The sequence below is a fragment of the Psittacula echo genome (assembly GCF_963264785.1).
Source record: "Psittacula echo genome assembly, chromosome: 1".
Classification (NCBI taxonomy): Eukaryota; Metazoa; Chordata; class Aves; order Psittaciformes; family Psittacidae; genus Psittacula; species Psittacula echo.
The window spans coordinates 72,784,504-72,804,495 of record NC_137735.1 but is presented as its reverse complement, the minus strand read 5'-3'; the positions used below and the strand labels follow the sequence as shown (position 1 = coordinate 72,804,495).

The following is a 19,992-nucleotide window of genomic DNA, read 5'->3' as shown; positions in this document are numbered from 1 at the left end:
ACATGTACTGACAAGATAAGCTAAATTGCACCTTCCCTTTGAGCAGGAAGCTCTACTTGAAACAGCTCCTTCTTAAAAGTGGCCAAATTTCAAGTGCAGCTTATCTATTTTACCCATTCCCTTGCCAGAATGGATCACTGCTGTTGGCTATAGCAGTCACTGTTTTCAACCAAGAAGTGCTCCAGGTATCTGCCTTGCCTTTCCCCACTTCACATTTGTAGGCACACTCTGTAGTTAGGTGAGGGGCAGTCCTGACTTCATGGGCAGTCAAGGCATTGAAGGTGGCAACCCACACCAGATTCTCACTACTGTGACTGTTTGACAAGGCGGAAGGCTTCTAGGAACTCATTGAAGTCAATGTTTCCATCCTTATTGAAATCAATGCTGCGAACTAAGTCGTTGATGCCATCATCCGTGAGTTCAATATTCATGTGAGAGCTGAAGAGCTTCCAGGTTTGGTGGAATTCCTCAAATGAGATGAGACCTGTGGAGAAAAAACGAAGGCCACAGCCACCTCAGCACAAGATCACCACAGGCACTGCTGCAAGGAGGGACCCTTGCTCAGGCTTGAGCTCTCATCCCACCCCTGCTGCCTGAGTACCCTTAAAAGAAGGAAAGAAATCACTCATCATCTACATTTCACATGCTGCAACTAAATTTCCTATCATGGAGATCACTGACTAAGACGCAACTTAAAGCAGTAAAGAGACATAATGCAATTTGGGAGAACAAAAGAAGCCAAAGACTTGTATTTTCTCTTGCCCAAAGTAATTTGGTGGAGATGACTGCTTGAAAACAGGTAACACTCAAGATCCTGAGTATGCTGCATTACTATCAGTGTTCTCATTACAGTTTTTGTTCTGCTGAACTTCAGAACAAAGAATTATTAATTGTCTACCTGGACTGCACAGAGCCCTTCAAAATGCATCAAGTTAGTGGAATCACACAGTAACATTTCAGAAGTTCTTGCAGGAGGAGAAAGACCCAAGCCTTAAACCACTGAATAAAAATGCCTTTGTACATACTAAAAGGGGCCCAAAAGTAGAACAGAATACAATGCAGTGACCAACACCCTCTGCAGACCTGCTTACCTGAATGATCTCTGTCGATGATCCTGAATATAGTTTCCAAGTTGGATCTGTTTCGATAAATGACTTCCAGCAAGCTTGTCTGGATGTTCTGAAAGACAACACACTCATGCTCCTGCCCTTCCGACAGCTGTCTGCTTTCTCTGAGCAGTTGCTGCTACCTTCACATAAATGAAAACATTTACTGCTCTCAAGAATTTGCCAGCAGTGTGCTTAGCATCATCTGTGCCTTACGAAACAGGTTGGTAATGACTGGATCCTCTGTGCAACTCTGCATTGTAGCAACTTACTGCTTCCAAACATGGCTTTTCTAGGCTAACAGAGAAGACAGTGACTTGGACTATGCTTTTTAACCATTGCAGAGATGGTTTTGCTGGGTGTAATTCGAGAAACTGTGACTCAGAGAATGGAATATAGTTTTCCTACTCAAAAGCCTGCATCCAAAACTACCTCTAGGTTTTGATGGCACATGCATCATCTATTTCTACAATGGACTGAATGTTTCTGGACTGATTCAGTTCACACAAGCTTTTCCATCAACTTCCGTATGATATTGAATTACACAAGAACTATCAATTCCCCTGTAGTACCTTTCTTGGTTCCACATGCTGAAGGGATCTGGTGACCTGCTTTGATGGAAGGGGATGAGTCCTTACCTCTTGGCTCCGCCGCTCCGTAGCCAAGTCGTCCAGCCAGGACTTGTATTCCAGCATGCCATCTGCTGTGCTGCGCACCAGCTGTGGCCTCAGCATTCGCCAGGGCAATCCCAAGTGCAAGACTGACTCCACTGCTGTTGCCCAGTTGCTCAGCGTGATCCTTCCTGTAAGGAAAAGACCTCTGAGAATCAGACAGCTGGAAGCAGATAAAGGCAAAATAAAAAGCCTACAGCAGTACTCATACACAGTGCCATGCTGCTGACAGCAACAGCATTATTTCTCCATGGCACGCTTCAGCTCTTTGGTACAGGCAAAAGCCCTATATGGCTGTACAGGCATCAGGCACAAGTGCATTGCTGCTCCCCCCTGCCTCAGCAAGCTTTTGATCATTTCAAGAAGTCAGGACCATGGGCCTGCAATCATCTGAACAACAGGAAGACACTAACTTCACATATTTCATTATAAGTCTGTGGCCTACAGCCAGGGTCACCCTGCAGATTGTGGCCTACACAGCTGCACTAGTATTTCTTCAGGGACCCAGAAACATGGAAAATCCTCTAGTTTAGCAGCTGCTGGAACAGCTGAACTGGACTTTTGTCAACAATTTGGCTGCCAGAGAAGAAAGCAAGAAAGTAGTTCTATCCAGAAGCAGCCAACCACTGTGTCCACTTTGTCCCCCAGCCCACAAATGGACAGAACTCAACAACGCATCTTGGCAGCAGCAGCAGCAGAGCACTCCTGGCAGGTGTATGATTATGAGCTCCTTCCTTAAGGCTCTGACAGAGACAAAGGGACATCCCTCACTTCCCTCTTCCCTGTGATTTTAGACTCCAGGGATGAAGGTACATCTAGAGACCACACAGCGCTTCCCAAGTGACACGACAGACATGTTCCAGGTCAAATTCACCCGTATTGTCCATATCATAGGCCTTGAACACGCTGATGAGGGCTGAAGTGTGAGCAAAGAGCTTTTCCCGCAAGGCTCGAAAGGCTGACTCCTCTACTCTGCTGATTCTGAAGGGTGCAGAAAAGAGAGAAGCGTATTAAGGGCTTGCCATGAAGCATGAGAGCAGCTGCACCCTCCCAACCCTCCGGCCTATCCCTGCATTGCCCAGCCCCTCTCACAGCTGCTCTGCACAGCTACAGCTGCATCTAACTGCTCCTGAAGAAGCACTGCACAACAAGCACAGCCCTGCATCAACTTGTGAAGTGAAGCAGAAGGGAACCTCAGCAAGTGTCAAAACTTAAATTTGACATTGAAAAGCGCAACTGGAAAATCAGCAGTCTGTAAGTTTCTGATCCTGTAAGCTCCCTCCTCAACACTTGAGCCCGCACAAAGCTGGAATCCTCTAGTGCTATTATTCAGTAAATCAAGCTGTGAAAGTTCAGCTCCAAAGTCAAACATTCTCAAAGCTCTCCAGGTTTTCCCTTTTCAAATTTTGACTTGGTAAATACAGCGCAACAGGAAAGCCTTGCCTTTGGGTCATAGTGAGAGTATGGGCTGCCTTGTTGGCTTGGTACTGAACAAAATGAGGGACGAGGTCTGGCCCCAGCTTCACGTAGGCTCCCCTGTTGCTGCCAATCTCGTAGTAGTTTGAGGCTGAAAATATGGTCAGCACCTAACCCCCCCCAAAAAAAGCAGATATTTAAGATCAGTACATACATCCTGTATAATATACACATGTATCTGTGAAAACAACACAACCAATCCTATCTGGAGTTAACAGACTGAAAGCACCATGTTTTACGCGGAAAAGGAAGAGTAAGGTGGCCTGGAAGCCTCATAGGTTGGAGTTCAAGGGCAGTGCAGTTCCTAATGTGGATCTGACCACACACTGAACTTCTGTGATTTCACTGTGTTCTCCTGACAAACTTCCACTCTCCACTGCAGTTAATGGAGTCAAAAGTGCCCCTGTGGAAGTCACTGAATTGACCTTGACTCTTCCAAGAGCAAAACTGCTGCAGCAGCTTAGTAACACCTTTTGTATGTCTTCTTCAGAAACAGCTGCAGTAAGTGGGGGCAATGGCACAAATGGGTTCAAATCTCAGCTGCCATGCACAAGAATATGCTTTGCCTGCACATCAAATGCCCCTCACAGTGTAGGTGGCTCCAGACTGTCCTGACCTAAGACCTCAGCTGGAAACACACTTCAGTAACTCTCAATAAAGCCGTTCAATGATTTTGTATGTACCTAACAAAGCCCCATTGGAAGAAATGCAGAGCTGAGAGAAGCCACCGTAGAACACCCACCCTGGCAGGAAGGAAACCCAAGTATCCTTCATGCCATCCCCCTCACTGACCTTCCGGTTGTGACAGAACTCGTAGCCCTCTTGCTTGCACTCGTGGGAGCGGATGAGGAACTGTAAGTTGTACTTCTCAAGGATCTTCCTTGTTACATCAGGCCCAAAGTAGCAGCCACCACCTCGCACCGTATTTAGTATGCAGCCTTCCTGAGGCATGGGGTCACTCCAGAGAATGTCTAAGATCTGAAGGGGTGTGAAACATTTATTGAATGAAGTTTACCCAACAGAGACCACCCATCAAATTTTACGAAGCAAATACAGCTCTGCCTCCAAATCCCTCCCTGGAGTGCTGCTATTACCATAGTGCAGGGAAAGAGAGGTATTTGCTGCATCCTAGCTGAACCGCCATACTGCTCTGCAGGGCTGTCACAGATCTGGTCCACCACACAGGTGACAATATTGTAGGCCTGGGGGAAAAGGGCTGTCCATAAATCAGGCCTGATACAAGCTTTCCTTTTGCTGCCTCTAAGATTTCAAAGAGCCTTGCCTGTCCTTCTCCCCACCAAAACACAAGTCTCAGGGCAAGAACACCTGGCAGATCCTGACGCCGTGAGCAGGCTTAGTGTTAAATTCCTTTGCACTCTATCCAGGACATTCCACAGCCTCCAGAAATGTAAGTGCTGACTCAGTAACTGCTATTTGGATTAAAGTTTAATCTCTTTAACCCTGACCTCAATCTATAGCTTTATTCTGATAAGGTGTGCAGTGCTGAGTTGTCATGTAACATGGAGTAAGGAACGATGGTTTCAGAGCACACAGAAGGGGCTTACAGACAGACTGGTCTAACACAAACAGGTAAGCAAATTCCCAGGCTCTGACACTCCCTAACAATCCACTCTCAGGGCAACCCAGCTAAAACCTTCAGTCTGCTCTTCGCACACAACATCACAACTCACTTGTCAGCAAATGACATGCTCGTTCTTTACCTACAGACTGACTTCAGGTACCCCCCATACATAGCCAGCAATACAACCCCTGGGCTCTACAGTCAGTCTTGTCCATTCTATTCTATTCTTTCTCTTCCATGCCGTGATTCAAGATAACCTGTTGCTCTGCTCTGTGTCAGAGCAGCAGTTTTAATTATACAGCCATGCAGAGAGATCTGTGCACCGACCCACATTTTGCACTGAGATTTCTCTTAACAGAGAGCAAACCTGCAGGAGGCACATACAGCCCACCAAGCTCAGGGCCCCACTAGACTACTCACCTGCTTCCAGTCCTCCTGGCGAGTCCGACATGGCCCATCCAAATCTGTCAGGGAGACCACGCTGGTATAGGTGAGCTCCTCCTCCTCTGACTCGCTGATGTCCACCAGCCGGCGGCACCACTCAATTTGCTCCTGCACCGTCTGCCGGACCCACCTGGAGAACTCCAGCCTGTTCGCAGTGCTGGGAGCCTGGGCTGGTTGGGGTGAGGGAGGTAAACTTTGAGCTGCCTCATTCCCTGCTGGGTCAGCCTCTGCTTTGCTCTCCTCATTTGTTTCCTGTATTTCCACATTTCTATTTGACTTCCTTCTTTTCTTCCCTCTCAATACAGAAACAAACTGAAAGAGGTAAAAGAGAAAAAAAGACCTGATCACACCACTTGGAAACCAGTATCTTCAGCTTTAACGTCTTCCACTAGCAGACTGTCAAGTGACCCAAGCCTCAATTCCCTTTGCTACCATCAAATGCTGATTAACTGTGGGTGATTACTACTGCCCTCCTCTCGTATATGCCATTCTAGGTTTACAGCTAGGGCCCCCATCCATCCTGACTACAGATCACTCTTCTTCATTGGCTTTAAGCTGCTCAGACATTTCACAAAAGATAGAGTACATAGATTTAATCTGCAATGGGAATGTGTTGGCAGAATGAGGAAAGGACTAATCCTACACATTCCAGAAGCCAAAAATGCCTCTTCCCTTCACACCTCCTGCACATACACTATTAAACCAAAGTGATCCTCTCCAAGCCTGTACCTAAACACAGTTTGTCTAGGAAGACCACCAACAGCCAAGACAACTTGTAAAAATAAGCTCCTCACCACAGATCAGCAACACTGTTGTCTCTTGCAATGTTTAGGAAATGAAACCTACTTTGTTCCTTTGAATTTTCTCAAGCATGTCCAGGTCAGTGGTGTCAGAGACGCCCCCATGTATAATGAGGACTTTCTGATCAATCAGGGTGGCAAGAGGCAGCCAGCAAAAGACATTCTGAATCATCTTCAAGATTTTCTTCCCATGCACCTAGGAGGGCAGGTCAGAAAGGAAAAGATGCTAAAATGCATCAAGGCTTTAAAGTCCACCTCTCACCTGGTAAAGGAGATACAAAAGTATACCTACCTTGTATTTATGCATTACTTCCTTGGTGAAACCATAGCTAAAGGAACAGGAGAAAGGAAATTCAGTGGGATTTCGCAGCGACACCCTTGACATGGCAACCAGCCCCACACAGAACCCGTACCGTAAGTTGACCATGTGGTCCTCATGGTTTCCGCGATTGAGGTGAACCTCCTTTGGATAGATCAAGAGGAAGGTAAAGAGGATGATGAGGATCTCAAGGGACTGTTTGCCTCTGTCTACAAAGTCCCCGTTGAACACATAGGACTTAGAAGGGGAAGGAAGGCCATTCTGTAAAAGCAAGGAACAGGCAGATATCACAAGAGAGGCCTCCTCACAATCTCCATGTACCTCTCCCTGCCGGCCCCATGTGCTCTCACTCCTGTCCCAGGTTACCTTATGCAATAGGTCCTGAGTCCTACTTTTATCCTGTAGGTGCCCAGTGGCAAATGCACCGACAAGTGAAAGCTGTCAGTCAGGAAGAGCTGCCGCTGGTATCAGCACTTACAAAAATGTCCACTGTCACTTCCCAAATGTACACATATATCAGATTTCAGCAAGGGAATAAGCTGATGCTTTATGAAGCCAAACTGATCAAATTGACCTAGAGAATTGCATGTGAAGGTCCCAGTTTTACAAACACTTCTCAGCACGACCCATGCGATCCCTCTCCCCATGCCCGGCCAGGCTCCCTCTCCAGATTCGGTGCCTACCTTATAAAATATGAGGAACAAGTCATCCAGCTGGCCATGCAAGTCTCCTAACAGGCACAAAAAGACAAGTCATGGTATGTTTACCTTCAATTTAAAAAGACACCAATAAATAACTTCCTATAAAGTATTGCCTCTAGAAATTGAAATATTTGAAATATTGAAATGAAAAATTTGAAATAAACTGAAACATTTGGGAAGTTCAAGGTACAAGTTTCTTTACACTGAGGCTTGTGCCCAAAGGCAAATGACATGATGTAAAGGCTGACACCTGAGAATACCAAAAATCCCACACTAGCTTCTGAAGCCTCTGATTCAGAAATTTCTTTCATTTATCTCTTATGATGACGATACAACATGACACAAGAAACTGATCATTACATGGGAGAAAGCTTTGCATACGAAACGATAATCAAACTAGTTACCATCTAGGGGCAGGGTTTGTTGATGATGTATCCCAATATCTGTTCCGGAAGCCAAACACAGGATACAAACAGACAAACCACGTTCCCTCAACACCCTGTCTCCTTCCTGTTCTAGAGCAAGCAGAAAGTGGGCCAAGACCCAGACATGCTCCCTCTACCCTCCAGGCTAGTCTTTACAGCAGCTCACATTAAAGCATCGTAGGGTAAACCTGAATATTTTGGACAGCACCAGTTGCCTCTCAGTGCAAACAAGCATTTGCTTACAGGCTTCATGTATGTTCCACATTCAGGACAGAGGAGGGCACAGGTGCTTGATACCATTTGATATATTTCCCACCCCTTTCACGCGAGTGGTCTGCCCCAGAGACTGTGCAGTACCCCCCCTCCCAGACCTACCGCACACGGTGACCTCCTCGCTGTAGCACGTGGAAACATGGCTGATGTTTGGCAACTGCTTGAGGTGCTTCCTGGTCTCATGCAGGAGGTTTAAGACATAGCGAGCATGGAGCTGCTACTAGGAGAAAGTGAAGGGATTAAAGCAGGAAATCAGTGACCTCTGAGCAGCAACACAGCTCTGTCAAAGGACCTGAGGATCCACCAGTGATTGATAGCCTGGATGGCAGAAGCTCTCACTGGGACAACAGTGCTGACCCATGGGCTTGTAAACAAGGTGAGGACAACACTGGGAAACAGCAGGACTGAGGAGAGTGACCCAAAGGAGTCTCAACGCTGGCAGGGCTGGCAGGGGAATCCAAAAGCCCTAGGCAACACCGCTTCCTAGAGCAGCAGAAATTCCAGCCCAGCATCATAGGTAGGGAGCTGCACTTCTAGATCTTTCTTAGCCATTTCCGCATTAAACCAGGCTGTGAACTCTCGTGTGTCCTGCAGAAATGTTCACAGGGTGTAGGCATTTAATATTAGTCAAGGCACTAGAGACTTTTGTTGTAAAAGTCATTTTGTTTGGAGAAGGGGCCTTGTGGCCTGTTTTGCAGTTCAGCACCTTGACTGAGGGGTGGCAACAGAACACTGCATTTGTACAAGGAATTGTCTTGTTAATGCTGCTGAACTGGTACTGGACTTCCCCAGCAAAAACCTCACGTTTTACATTTTAAATACAAGTCAAAGCTGTGTGGCACAAAGCATAACTTCAATCAGCTGTTTCCATCTGGGCCATCCTAAACTTTTTAACAAATTGGGGAATTGCAACAAAAAATGGCAGAATGTTTCCACATGGACTGGTGTGGGGGTGGGTTTTTTTCCCGTTTTAAAATGAAATCCAGGTTAATATTGGTACACGCCTGTGAAAAGTTTTGGGGTTTGTCAGAACTGCATTTTCAGAAAGGAAAAAAGTGCCTGTCGTAAGGGGGAAACTCCAAACCATTGCCAGCCCCATTTCTTTCACAGCCTGCCAGCTTGTTATACTCCAGTCAGCTTAGCTGGTTAGGAAGGCTAAAACCAAACTATCTATGCCAGACCCTTGCGTAGAGGATGGGAAAGCATGGTTCCTTTTGGGATCCTTACTTGTTTCTGTTTGAAAGCTTCCAGCAAGGCAGTCGCATGGTCAGGAAGGAGTGGGAAAGAGAAACGGGGTCCGGTGTAGGAGTCTGGCACCTCTATGGACTCATAGTCACAGTACTTTTCCAGCTCTGCCTCTTTGAAGCTTTCCCCAGTAATGAACATGCGACTGATAAAATCCCCTGGACGGCAGATGGGTCAGTTGTTTTAAAAAGAGAGACAAGGAAAAGTTAGATTGGCTCAATGCACCATTCTAGTAATTTGCTGAAGAAAAGCTGTTTGGTGAGGTTAGAGCTCATAAGCAATGGCAGGGGTGGGAGACAGCTTCCAGTTTGACACCACTACAGAATCTGCAGTAAGGGAAAAGGCTGCAGGGAGAAGTTTCCATGCGCTATGTGTCAGGCAGTGCTGGCAGCTACGCTAGCAAAACTTTGGTAGAGCCAGATGGACATTGGTTGCCATGGCTAACTGAAATCTTATTTTCCATGACTTGCAAAAGCAAGCTGTATCATAATGAACCATCTCCTACGTCTCACTGTTCTTTGTAAGCTTGCACCTACATTCTCAGGGCTGCACAAAATCTGCATAAATACACATACACCAGTTTTTAGTGCTGTAACATCTCAGAGCCCAGCTCTGGGAACAGGACACTATTGTCCCCTTGTATACAGGCACTGAAAAAAAAAGTCTTCCTCAACAGTTTTGCTGTAAAATACGTGGGGTGGTTGTAAGAAAAAGGGTGGCAGTTTGAAAGGAAGGAGCAAATGCTTCAGCAGGTTATGGTCAGCAAAGTAAATGGTTAGTTTTGACTTACTACCATGAGATTTTAGAGCTAAGCTCTTTAGTAAGTTCCCAGCACTAAGATAATGCTTTCTGCAGGTTCAGGAAGACACAGTATTGGTTCCCACAGAACTTCTCCCCCCAACCTCAATTGTAAGTGAGAGACTAACTATAAATCAAATAGATATCCTAGAGATTTCTAATTCTACTCACAGAAAACATACTGAGCTTCTATGCCCCCTTCCAGCTCCTAAGGAGCAGGAACTGTCCCACATCCCTTGCACAGCTCTGACAGTCTCCAGACAATTCACTCCCTATCCAAATTCCTGATGCCATCACTCTTTAGACTCTTTTGATTTCTCTTGCCATCCTGAAGGGGCAGCACTGGACAACGAATCAGTACAGGGTGCAACCTGAGCTGCTGGTGCTCATTTACAAGCGGCACATAGAAACTTACTCTCTTTGCTGCTGCTTGGTGTGAAGTGATCCATGAGGTAACTGAAGAAGTTGTGAAGCTGCAAGAAGAGAGCAAGCCCATCATCATTCGCCCTGGAATGAAGTCCTGCAGAGTAGCAACTTAACAGGATCTTCTTTCCAGAAGTATTGTCTAAGCTTTTCTCACATTGTTGGGTATGTACAACAAAGCATACTATGCCAATTCTATCTTGACTATCTTGTGATCAAATACCAAAGTAGCTTTACTTTCACCAAATAACATTGTCTATTGTGTCCAACTCAGGAAAAACAATACTAAATGGTCCTTACAGCTTTCTTTCAAGACTCATTACTTAGGGTCTCATCAGACATAAGCAGGCAGGAAGTCAACAGGGTAAGAAGGGGCAGGAAACCCAGTCCTTGGCCCACTGAAGTACTTAGAGATTTACCAGCCAGTAGTTAGAAATGAGCGAGCCTGTGGCACAAAAACCACCCTCCTGTGTATTTTCCTACGAGGTCTTTTCCATGGCACCTTACCTTGATCTGATCCTGCTCACAAGCGTACTCTATGGATTGAAAGATTCTCCAGGTGCAACGTCGGCGCATTTCCAGGCGAGCAACATAGCGCCGATACCACTGCTGGATCAAGACAGCTGCCTTGAAAGCTGGGAACAAAACCAGAACCAGTGTGCTGCGCTGCGCTGCAGTGGCTGCAGCTGAGGCACCCTGCTACAGCTCCTTTCCTGACCCTGAAAACCGGAGAGGGACCTCTCTTTTTCAGGAAAGGTGTCCTGATGCCTAAATACTGAGGGTCGCAGAACACCCGCATCTTTCCAGCATATTGTGAGAGGTTGATCTGACTCTGCCTGACCAGAGACCGCTGTTGAAGCACTTCTAACCATCGCTGCTGGCTCCTCAGCACCAGCATTAACAACAGCTTATTAGGGCCTAAAGACCCAAATGTGCTATTGAGTATTAATAGACAATTTCTTCCCTTTCTATCTACCCTGATCATTTTCATGTCAACTTACAGTCTAGGTTCTGTGGCTTCAGGAAACTAGAGATTTGGCTGAGGCGCACAAGGAGTTGAGGAAAAACAAGACACTGAGTCCCCTTCCACCTTAAAAATATGGGGATTATCCACCTTCTTTCTAAGCCAAATCAGTTCCTCAGGTTTTGCTGTTCCGGACAAACTTCAGAAGGGATCTATTCTAGCATAAATGTAAGCATACCATTATCTTAGAATAAAAGAAAGACAAAATTAACACCCACAGTGAAAAGAGGCAAACAGATCTTTGGCCACTTACTGACACGGAAGGAACAAAATGCAGAAAATTATGACTATTTGCCCTGATATTTAAACCATAACCATTCTTCTGTATTTTCCCCATTCCAGTGTTTTCCATTAAAATATTATTCCACATGGGGTGTGTGCATATTTGAAGTACATTGGCGCAGGGTCCCGTTTGCTTTTCAAGTTCTGCCACAATCTAGTACCTCTAGGAACAACTCCATCCTCCTTAGCTGCTCTTGACCCCATATGGACTGCCTGGTTACTTTACAGCACCCTGCCAAACAACTTTGTAACTTATCTCTCTTTTGATAACCTCTGTGTACCTTCCTAGAGTCCTACCCCAGAGCCCTATATCTAAAACATTTTCTAACACTGCTTCTCTGTGGCATCTTTAGCTGAGGTGGGGAGAGATGACTGCTCTATCTACAGGCTAGCCCCAGAATCAAATGGAGATGACAGAGTTAGCCCTGCTGCAGAAGCTTGTGGTCCTTTGGTATCTGGTTTGTGAGAGAGCACTGCCACGTTCACCGAAGCAGGGAGGGTGAAGGTGAAGCAATAGGGGGTGTGGGGTGGAGAAAGCAACACCCCACCTGTACCTGAAAGACTGCTACAGTGCTGGCAAAAGACAAAGGGATCACATTAATTCAATTAGCTTGCATTAATTATGTAACATAAATCAGCCTCCCTGTACTTGAGCGGGAAACATTGACCTTTACCTAAATAAGATGTCCTGATGGCTTATGTATGGAAAATAATAATCTTTCTAAATTATGTTACTGTTACAGGAGTAGGAGCTGCAGAGCATAAAACACAGAGCTATCGCTATTGTGCAGCTGGGGAACTGAGTCATGGTGAAGTCATGGGCAAGAAGGTAAGACTTGGCTAGTCTTAATTCAAGAATAACTTAGGTAGTCTTTGCCTGAGCCTTATATCTTGAAAACAAAAATGCTTACTGATTTGCTGCGCTGTGAGAGAAGAAAGGCTGACTTTTTTCCTGCAGGTTTGTGCTCATGATGCTACCTCTTCAGGGCTCTTTAACAGACACGACATTAGCTACCTCACTCCCTGTACAGTAATTTGGCTGGCACATAACCAAAATCACAGTAACAATCATTCTCTAAAATAAACAACTTCTAAATATCTTGCATTCCCCTAACAGCGGGTAAATGCCTAATTACCGTGGTAGGAGTCAGTGAATACTGAGCGGAAATTCATAGCTATGACTCCACATGCACCAATAAAAGCTAAATCCTTTGACATATTAAAAACCAGATCTATGAAAGACTCATTATCAAACATACAGTGAGCACATCTACCACCGTCCACATTATTTTAAGCTCCAGATGGGCAAGGCATTGGATTTTTATGCTACTTTACAGAGACTGACTCTGCAACTGAAAAAGCCAGGTATTGTAATTCACCAGCTTACCTGGGTGATTTTCATCTGGCAGTGTTTGTACTAGTTTAGAAAAAAAGAATAAAGAAGGAAAAGAAAGACATTTATCCACATTTTATGGGGATCCAAGCAGTAAACTGAATCATACATCATCACATAAGCTACTGAAAGCGTGTCAAAGTGGCAGCACTCAAACTAAAATCTGCTGTTCATGCTAGCAGTACAGTTCACACATCAGCCTACAGGATCTAGGCTTGAGGAACCCTCTCTTGGGTTCCCCATCCCCTTTCTCCCTCAGGCCCCTCAAGGGCCAGTTTATCAGAGCTCTACTGGCCATGCTTTCTATTGGGAACAGCCTCTGGGTTAGGACAACACCCGGCACTCTGTACATGGATGGAAACTTCTAAGCAGCTTCACATTTGCAGGTCACCAGATCTGAAGGGTTTGGAGAGGCAGACACAAGAAATTCAGAGAGGTTTTACTGCCATGGGAAGCGGGTCTCATGCAGAGTTTCAAATAAGTAACTGTTTTATGGCATACTTTGTTTGCTATAGACAAGCCATTATCATAAAACAGCCCTGAAGTTGTTGGGCAGGTCTGCAGTTTTCTGGTGCTATAGGCAATAGACAGGTTTAACTTACTTAATGAGAGTTGGAGGGAGATTTTCAACAAAATAAAATTACAATCAAAAAGACTGAGTCACAATGGTATCCCCACTTCCTTAATTTCTGTCTGCAGTTGCTACTTTTCTTTCCAAGGCTCCTGAAACAGTTTTCACCATTCTGCTGTTCTGACAATGCCAAATGATTCAACAACAAAGGAAGCAAACGTTTACTTCTTTACACTTCATTATACGTAAAGTTTCAATCATAATCTCCCTTTGTTCCACAGCAGACCTAAGCACACACCTACAAAGTTGATACTATCATACAGAGGGTTTCATAAAAATAAATCATTACAGCTTTGAGAGCCAGCAACTGATAACCCTTCAGTGTTAGTTCTAACTGAATTGCTTTTTGCGGCTTAATTTCTGTTTAGGTTTTGTTGATTCTCAGCTAACCCTGGTCTAAATAGCTGTTATTTTCTCATGCCTGTTGGTGGTCTGCCTGACAGCTGAGACTCCTTGTTACAGGATACTGAAAGATGTGACCTCAAACTCAACACTATGAAGAAAACCAGGTAACTCAGAATAAAAACAGATCCACTGCAACCTCCCAACAGCAGGTGCAGGAGCAGACACTCAAAAGACTTTTCAAAGAGACATTCACCATTTTCAGACTTCTGCAGGGAGTACTTGTAGTTGGCATTTCCAGAACTACCAGATCCCATGTTCTCCAATCAATGCTCCTAGAATGTTCCAGTCTCGTCCAGTATCTTCAAAACCACCAGAGAGATGCACGAAAGACCATTCAGTCAGAATCAAGACAGCTGCAACATGTCCCACAGCGCTGAGAATCTATAATTAAATATATAAACACGTGAGATCAACGAGCAGGTGGCCTGTCTTGTGCCCAAGTACATCTTCCATTACCAGGTTTTTCCAGCTACTTTCTTGTCTTCTGTATAGAAGTCATTAAGTTGATTCATTAACAATCAGTATACGCAGACAAATATTCATGCATATAGCCATCCGTGAAAGATAATTCTCATTATGATGGATGAACACAGAGACGGTATTAAAACCTATTTGCTGTACCACAGATAGAGGAGAGGTAAGTCTAAAATAACAATTAGCTGTCATAAGAAAGTAATCAATCAGCTTTGTTAAAGACTGCTTTCCTACACCTCATGGAGCTGCTTGAGTGTGGGAGCATATTATACCATCAGCTGCCCAGGTTTCCCGCTGCCTGTATAAAAGGACGGACAGCCAGGCTTCTATAACATCACTGCTGTGGAAATCTCAGGTCAGAGCAGACAGACCCTATTCCAAGATTAAGTCGAATTCTGAAATCTCTCACTTTGAGAACAACCAGAATATCGCTCACAGTCAGACATGCTTCCTCTGGAAAAAAAGCCAGCAGTCACGTACTCCCACTAGAGTCCTCCCAGGCTGCCTGGCATAAGAATTGTACGGACTTTTAACCCAGAACCAGAGGAGGGGAAAGAAAGGGAGAGAAGGAAATAAATGCCTGTAAAAACATTAAGCCTGGTGCTATGCAGAGACCATAGCTCCAAGGATTTTGAAGGGTCAGGACAGAAGCACCACTCCCCAGAGAGATGAAGACTTGATGAATTTGAACAGCAGCATCATCACAAATACAGGCTGTATTAAACAGCTACGTGAGACAAAATGACACCAACTGCTTCCCTCTCTCATCTTGCTCTTGGCCACCACTGCCTCCTGCAGAGATAATTGTATTTTCCCTGGTGCTTCTCCCTGAGAAGCTGCAGTACATTCACGGGAGGTACACACCACCTCGTAGAGCATCGCCAAAAAAACCCATGGACTTAAGAGTCGCACGTGACCAGAGACAACAAACAGAGCAACAGAGTTCAGTGCCTCAGCAGAAGACTGCAGGCATATAGAAAAGATGCACGTTCCACATTCACCAGAGTCCACGTTCTAAAGGTGGGAGAAACACATAACAGCCAGACTTCACATACACCTCCAAACCCAATGGGCAATATACTCGATTTGCAACTCTGAAAGCATAAACTACTGACTCCTTTAATAATACCATATAATACTAAATAAAACTCAATAAAGGAAAACTAGCACAAATCCATTTGTGTCAACCACCCCAAAACAAGAACACCAAAAGCCTGGCTAAATTTCCAGGCTTACTCTAAATACTACTTTAACTCCTTCAAAACCAAAGCAAGTGACAGCATTTTGAATCAAATCCTACAGATTGTCACACCCCTGAGCTTGTCCACACCACAGATCTGTGCAGTATTTGGTGCTTCAGCCACATGAATTGAAGGCTTCCTGCAAGGAACACCATCTCAATCCAAAACAACAGGGCTCCTCGGTAAGATGACACACTTCATGTATCATGTGTACAACTGAATCCCCACTAAACTGACGATTTCATAGGCATTCAAACAACTGAGGGAAGAGATGAGCAAAATAGGAAGGCAAGAAAAGAGTACAACAGGCTGACTGGAAGTTTACTAGGAAAAACTGAGAAATGTCAGAGGGGAACAGAAATCCTAAGGTCTGCTAAAAGAAAACCTGCAGTGCGTGGTTCCACAGCTACAAATGAATAAGAAAAAAAGAATCAGATACTTCCTCCAAGAACAAAACTGCCAGCTAGCACTAGAGAAAGTGATGGTCCTGCCTTGCCCTCCTAGAGGAAGTGCCTGTATATATCCCACGTGTACATCAGACTCGGCACATCTCGCAGCTGGAAATGAGATGGTGAAGCCTGTTTTGTTTTATTTACACATGCACTGATCTCTGGACCTGCACACTTACTGCAGTGCCAAAAAGGAGAACTTCAGTTTTATACAGCTTGACATATAAAAAGGCTATTTCACTTCAAACTGTGGGTGCCGAGTAACTACTTCTGAACACAAAACTTTGCTACAGTGAAAGAAAAATGCAACTTACCTTGCCATCAATTTCTAGCTTATGGCTTTATTAAGGTAGACACAATAGAAGCTCTCCACTTTTTAAGTTCTTGCTTCTATTCAGCCCCCTGAGTGATCAGTAAGCTCTGAAGTGATTCGCTTGATTAGAAATTCAGAAACTCCTCCTCAGAACATAAATAATCAAGGAAGCTGCTCCCTTGGGCACACAGCACAGACTGCCATACCTGCCAGCACCTGCAGCACAGAACACGTGTGCTGCTCTGCAACGCACACAGACCCTTCAATTTATTTACCGCATGGTTCTTCTCAGCAGCTTTAAGAATCCTCTCCCATGTGATGCTTAAGAAAGGCTGGAGATCTGATATGGATTAGGATTACTGAAGAGGATTATGAATGAGAAATACAGTACATTGGCCTCTCTCATCTTGAGAGTCAGCTTTTACATGCTTTCAATTTGCTGTTTGCTAAATGCAAACTTATGGAGTAAAAAGGAGTAAAGGTTTCCCCCATTACCTATGTTGGGATGAAAAATGGGGCTTTGTAGCTCTGTACTGCAGAAACAGAAGGACGGAAAAAGCAATGATAAATGTATTTAACTTAGTTCCATTTAATTACCTAACAATTCTGAGTCATGAATCTGACCAGGCTTAAGAAAGCAGAAAAGCTGTTTTACCTCTCAGTCTCCAAAAGGCAGATGAAATCACACACAGAAGGATGATCACAAAGCAAATTCAGCTAAATACATATGATCCTTCTTTTTTAAGAAAGGATCCCACAGAACACCCAATCCCTCCAAAACCAGTGTTACTTTTTAACAGTTCCAGTATTGCACAGATGGTTTTATTTTATAGTATTAACAATCCTCTCTTTCTAGATTTTATCACATTTCAATTCCTAAGCAAAAGCAGCTCAACACATTTCACAGGTTAAATCACCTTGTTCCTAAGATATGTCATTTACCACTTTCTTAGTGTTGATATTTTCAGCTTGCCATTAAACTAAGACCAGAAAGTTACGGTTAGCAAAAAACCAGTATCCCAGTTGCCGTAAAGGCTTTATTCTGTTAGCAGTTAGAATGTCTGGATGATTATAGATGGATTAAAAGCAAGGCTTTAAGAAAATTAGCTCACAAATGAAGTTGCTAAGCCACTGTTCATCACATTTAAAAAATCATGGCACTCAGGTGAAGTTCATAATGACTGGAAAAAGGGAAATATAACCCCTATTTTCAAGAAGGGGAACATGGATGACTCAGAGAACTACGGACCAGTCAGTCTCACCTTCGTGCCTGGCAAAATCTTGGAGCAGATTCTCCTGGAAGGCATGCTAAGGCACATGAAAAACAAGGAGGTGGTTGGTGACAGCCAGCATGGCTTCACTAAGGGGAAATCCTGCCTGACCAATTTGGTGGCCTTCTATGATGGGGCTACGAAACTGATGGACAGGGGCAGAGCAGTTGACGTCATCTACCTGGACTTGTGCAGAGCGTTCAACACTGTCCCACACGACATCCTTGTCTCTAAATTGGAGAGACATCAATTTGATGGGTGAACCACTCAGTGGATAAAGAACTGGCTGGATGGCCGCATGCAAAGAGCTGTGGACAATGGCTCGATGTCCAGCTGGAGACTGGTAACGAGTGGTGTCCCTCAGGGATCAGTGTTGGGACCGGTCTTGTTCAACATCTTTGTCGGTGACATGGACAGTGGGATTGAGTGCGCCCTCAGCAAGTTTGCCGATGACACCAAGCTGTGTGGTTCGGTTGATAGCGCCGGAGGGAAGGGATGCCATCCAGAGGGACCTCGACACGCTTGTGAGGTGGGCTGATGCCAACCTGATGAAGTTTAACCATGCCAAGTGCAAGGTCCTACACCTGGGTCAGAGCAATCCCAGGCACAGCTACAGGTTGGGCAGAGAAGAGATTCAGAGCAACCCTGTGGAGAAGGACTTGGGGGTGTTGGTCGATGAGAAAATGAACATGAGCCGTCAACGTGCGCTCACAGCCCAGAAAGCCAACTGTATCCTGGGCTGCATCAAAGGCAGCATGACCAGCAGGTCGAAGGAGGTGATCCTGCCCCTCCTCTCTGCTCTTGTGTGAGACCTCACTTGGAGTATTGTGTGCAGTTCTGGTGTCCTCAACATAAAAAGGACATGGAACTGTTGGAACAAGTCCAGAGGAGGGCCACAAGGATGATCAGGGGACTGGAGCACCTCCTGTATGAAGAGAGGCTGAGGAAGTTGGGGCTGTTCAGCCTGGAGAAGAGAAGGCTGCGTGGAGACCTCATAGCAGCCTTCCAGTATCTGAAGGGGGGCTATAAGGATGCTGGGGAGGGACTCTTCATTAGGGAGTGCAGTGACAGGACAAGGTGTACGGCGTTAAAACTTAAACAGGGGAAGTTTAGATTGCATATAAGGAAGAAATTCTTTACTGTGAGGGTGGTGAGGCACTGGAATGGGTTGCCCAAGGAAGTTGTGAATGCTCCATCCCTGGCAGTGTCCAAGGCCAGGTTGGACAGAGCCTTGGGTGACATGATTTAGTGTAAGGTGCCCCTGCCCATGGCAGGTGGGTTGGAACTAGATGATCTCAAGGTCCTTTCCAACCCTAACTATTCTATGATTCTAAAATAAAAGGAAAAAAACACTTACACTTGTTCAAATCTAGATTCTTTTTTTTAAAATCTTAGAAAACCCCACATTTCCCTAATCTGTGCTGTGGCTGGGCTTGAGCACATTCCGAACAGCTGATGAAACAAAAACCCAACAGGAGCAGCCAAATGCAACCTGAATATTCATGGCTACCAAATATTCACGCACTCCAGAGGTGTTTGTACACATCGAAACAAATACACCTGATTAAGTTTATATACCACTGAGAAGATAATCAGCCTAACACTTCTGAGGTCAAGATGATGTTACACCTGTAAGGATCCTTTTGTCTTCACTTGTGGGTGGCTGTTACATAAACTGCTGGGATCAGAGTCAGTCCCTGCTCTGTAAATTACAGCAATGTCATTCTGGAATCTCAGAGACGTAGTGATCACTGTTATTTACATCTTCCTCCTGAAATTCCCTCTCTTTCAAATGTATCGTTCTGGCACACGACTCCTAACATGCACAAACTGGGACATGTCCCGGTACAAACTGGGACAAGGCAAACCTGGCAGCACATTTATCCCTGCAGAAGTAGAGGATGCAGGTAAGTAGGTTATGACACTCAGCCAGACTCAGCCCAAGAAGATAAAGGGCCCACATCCCCAGAAAGCTGTAACAGGAACTGTTTGCATAACCAGTGGACAGCTACTGCAAGGCAACATTGCACATACCTGGAAACAGTGCTCCGACCTAACTCTCTGATCACACATCCTTCTCTCAGGGAAAATCCTCACTGGCACTAGCAGGAATTTTGTCCAGTGAAGAACGGGACCTCGAGCTTTATGTAAAGTTATCCACTCGTATTGACTCTTTAAATCCTTCAGTATTTCTGGGGTGCTCCCAAGAAGTACCCAAATTCAATATGCAGTCACAGTGCAACCCA

At 45.0% G+C, this 19,992-nt stretch overlaps 1 protein-coding gene across 1 annotated transcript; it reads right to left on the bottom strand.

The window, feature by feature from the left end:
• Nucleotides 1–305: 305 nt before the first annotated feature.
• On the bottom strand, nt 306–14,252 carry PPEF2 (protein phosphatase with EF-hand domain 2; the record flags this gene model as incomplete). The annotated part of the gene is made up of 15 exons (XM_080620170.1): nt 306–484; nt 1,092–1,179; nt 1,745–1,908; nt 2,652–2,758; nt 3,221–3,363; nt 4,046–4,231; nt 5,256–5,591; nt 6,126–6,275; nt 6,372–6,659; nt 7,082–7,128; nt 7,900–8,014; nt 9,025–9,200; nt 10,256–10,313; nt 10,771–10,898; nt 14,192–14,252. The coding sequence occupies 15 exons, from the start codon at nt 14,250–14,252 to the stop codon at nt 306–308; spliced, it is 2,226 nt and encodes a 741-aa protein (XP_080476296.1).
• Nucleotides 14,253–19,992: the final 5,740 nt, after the last annotated feature.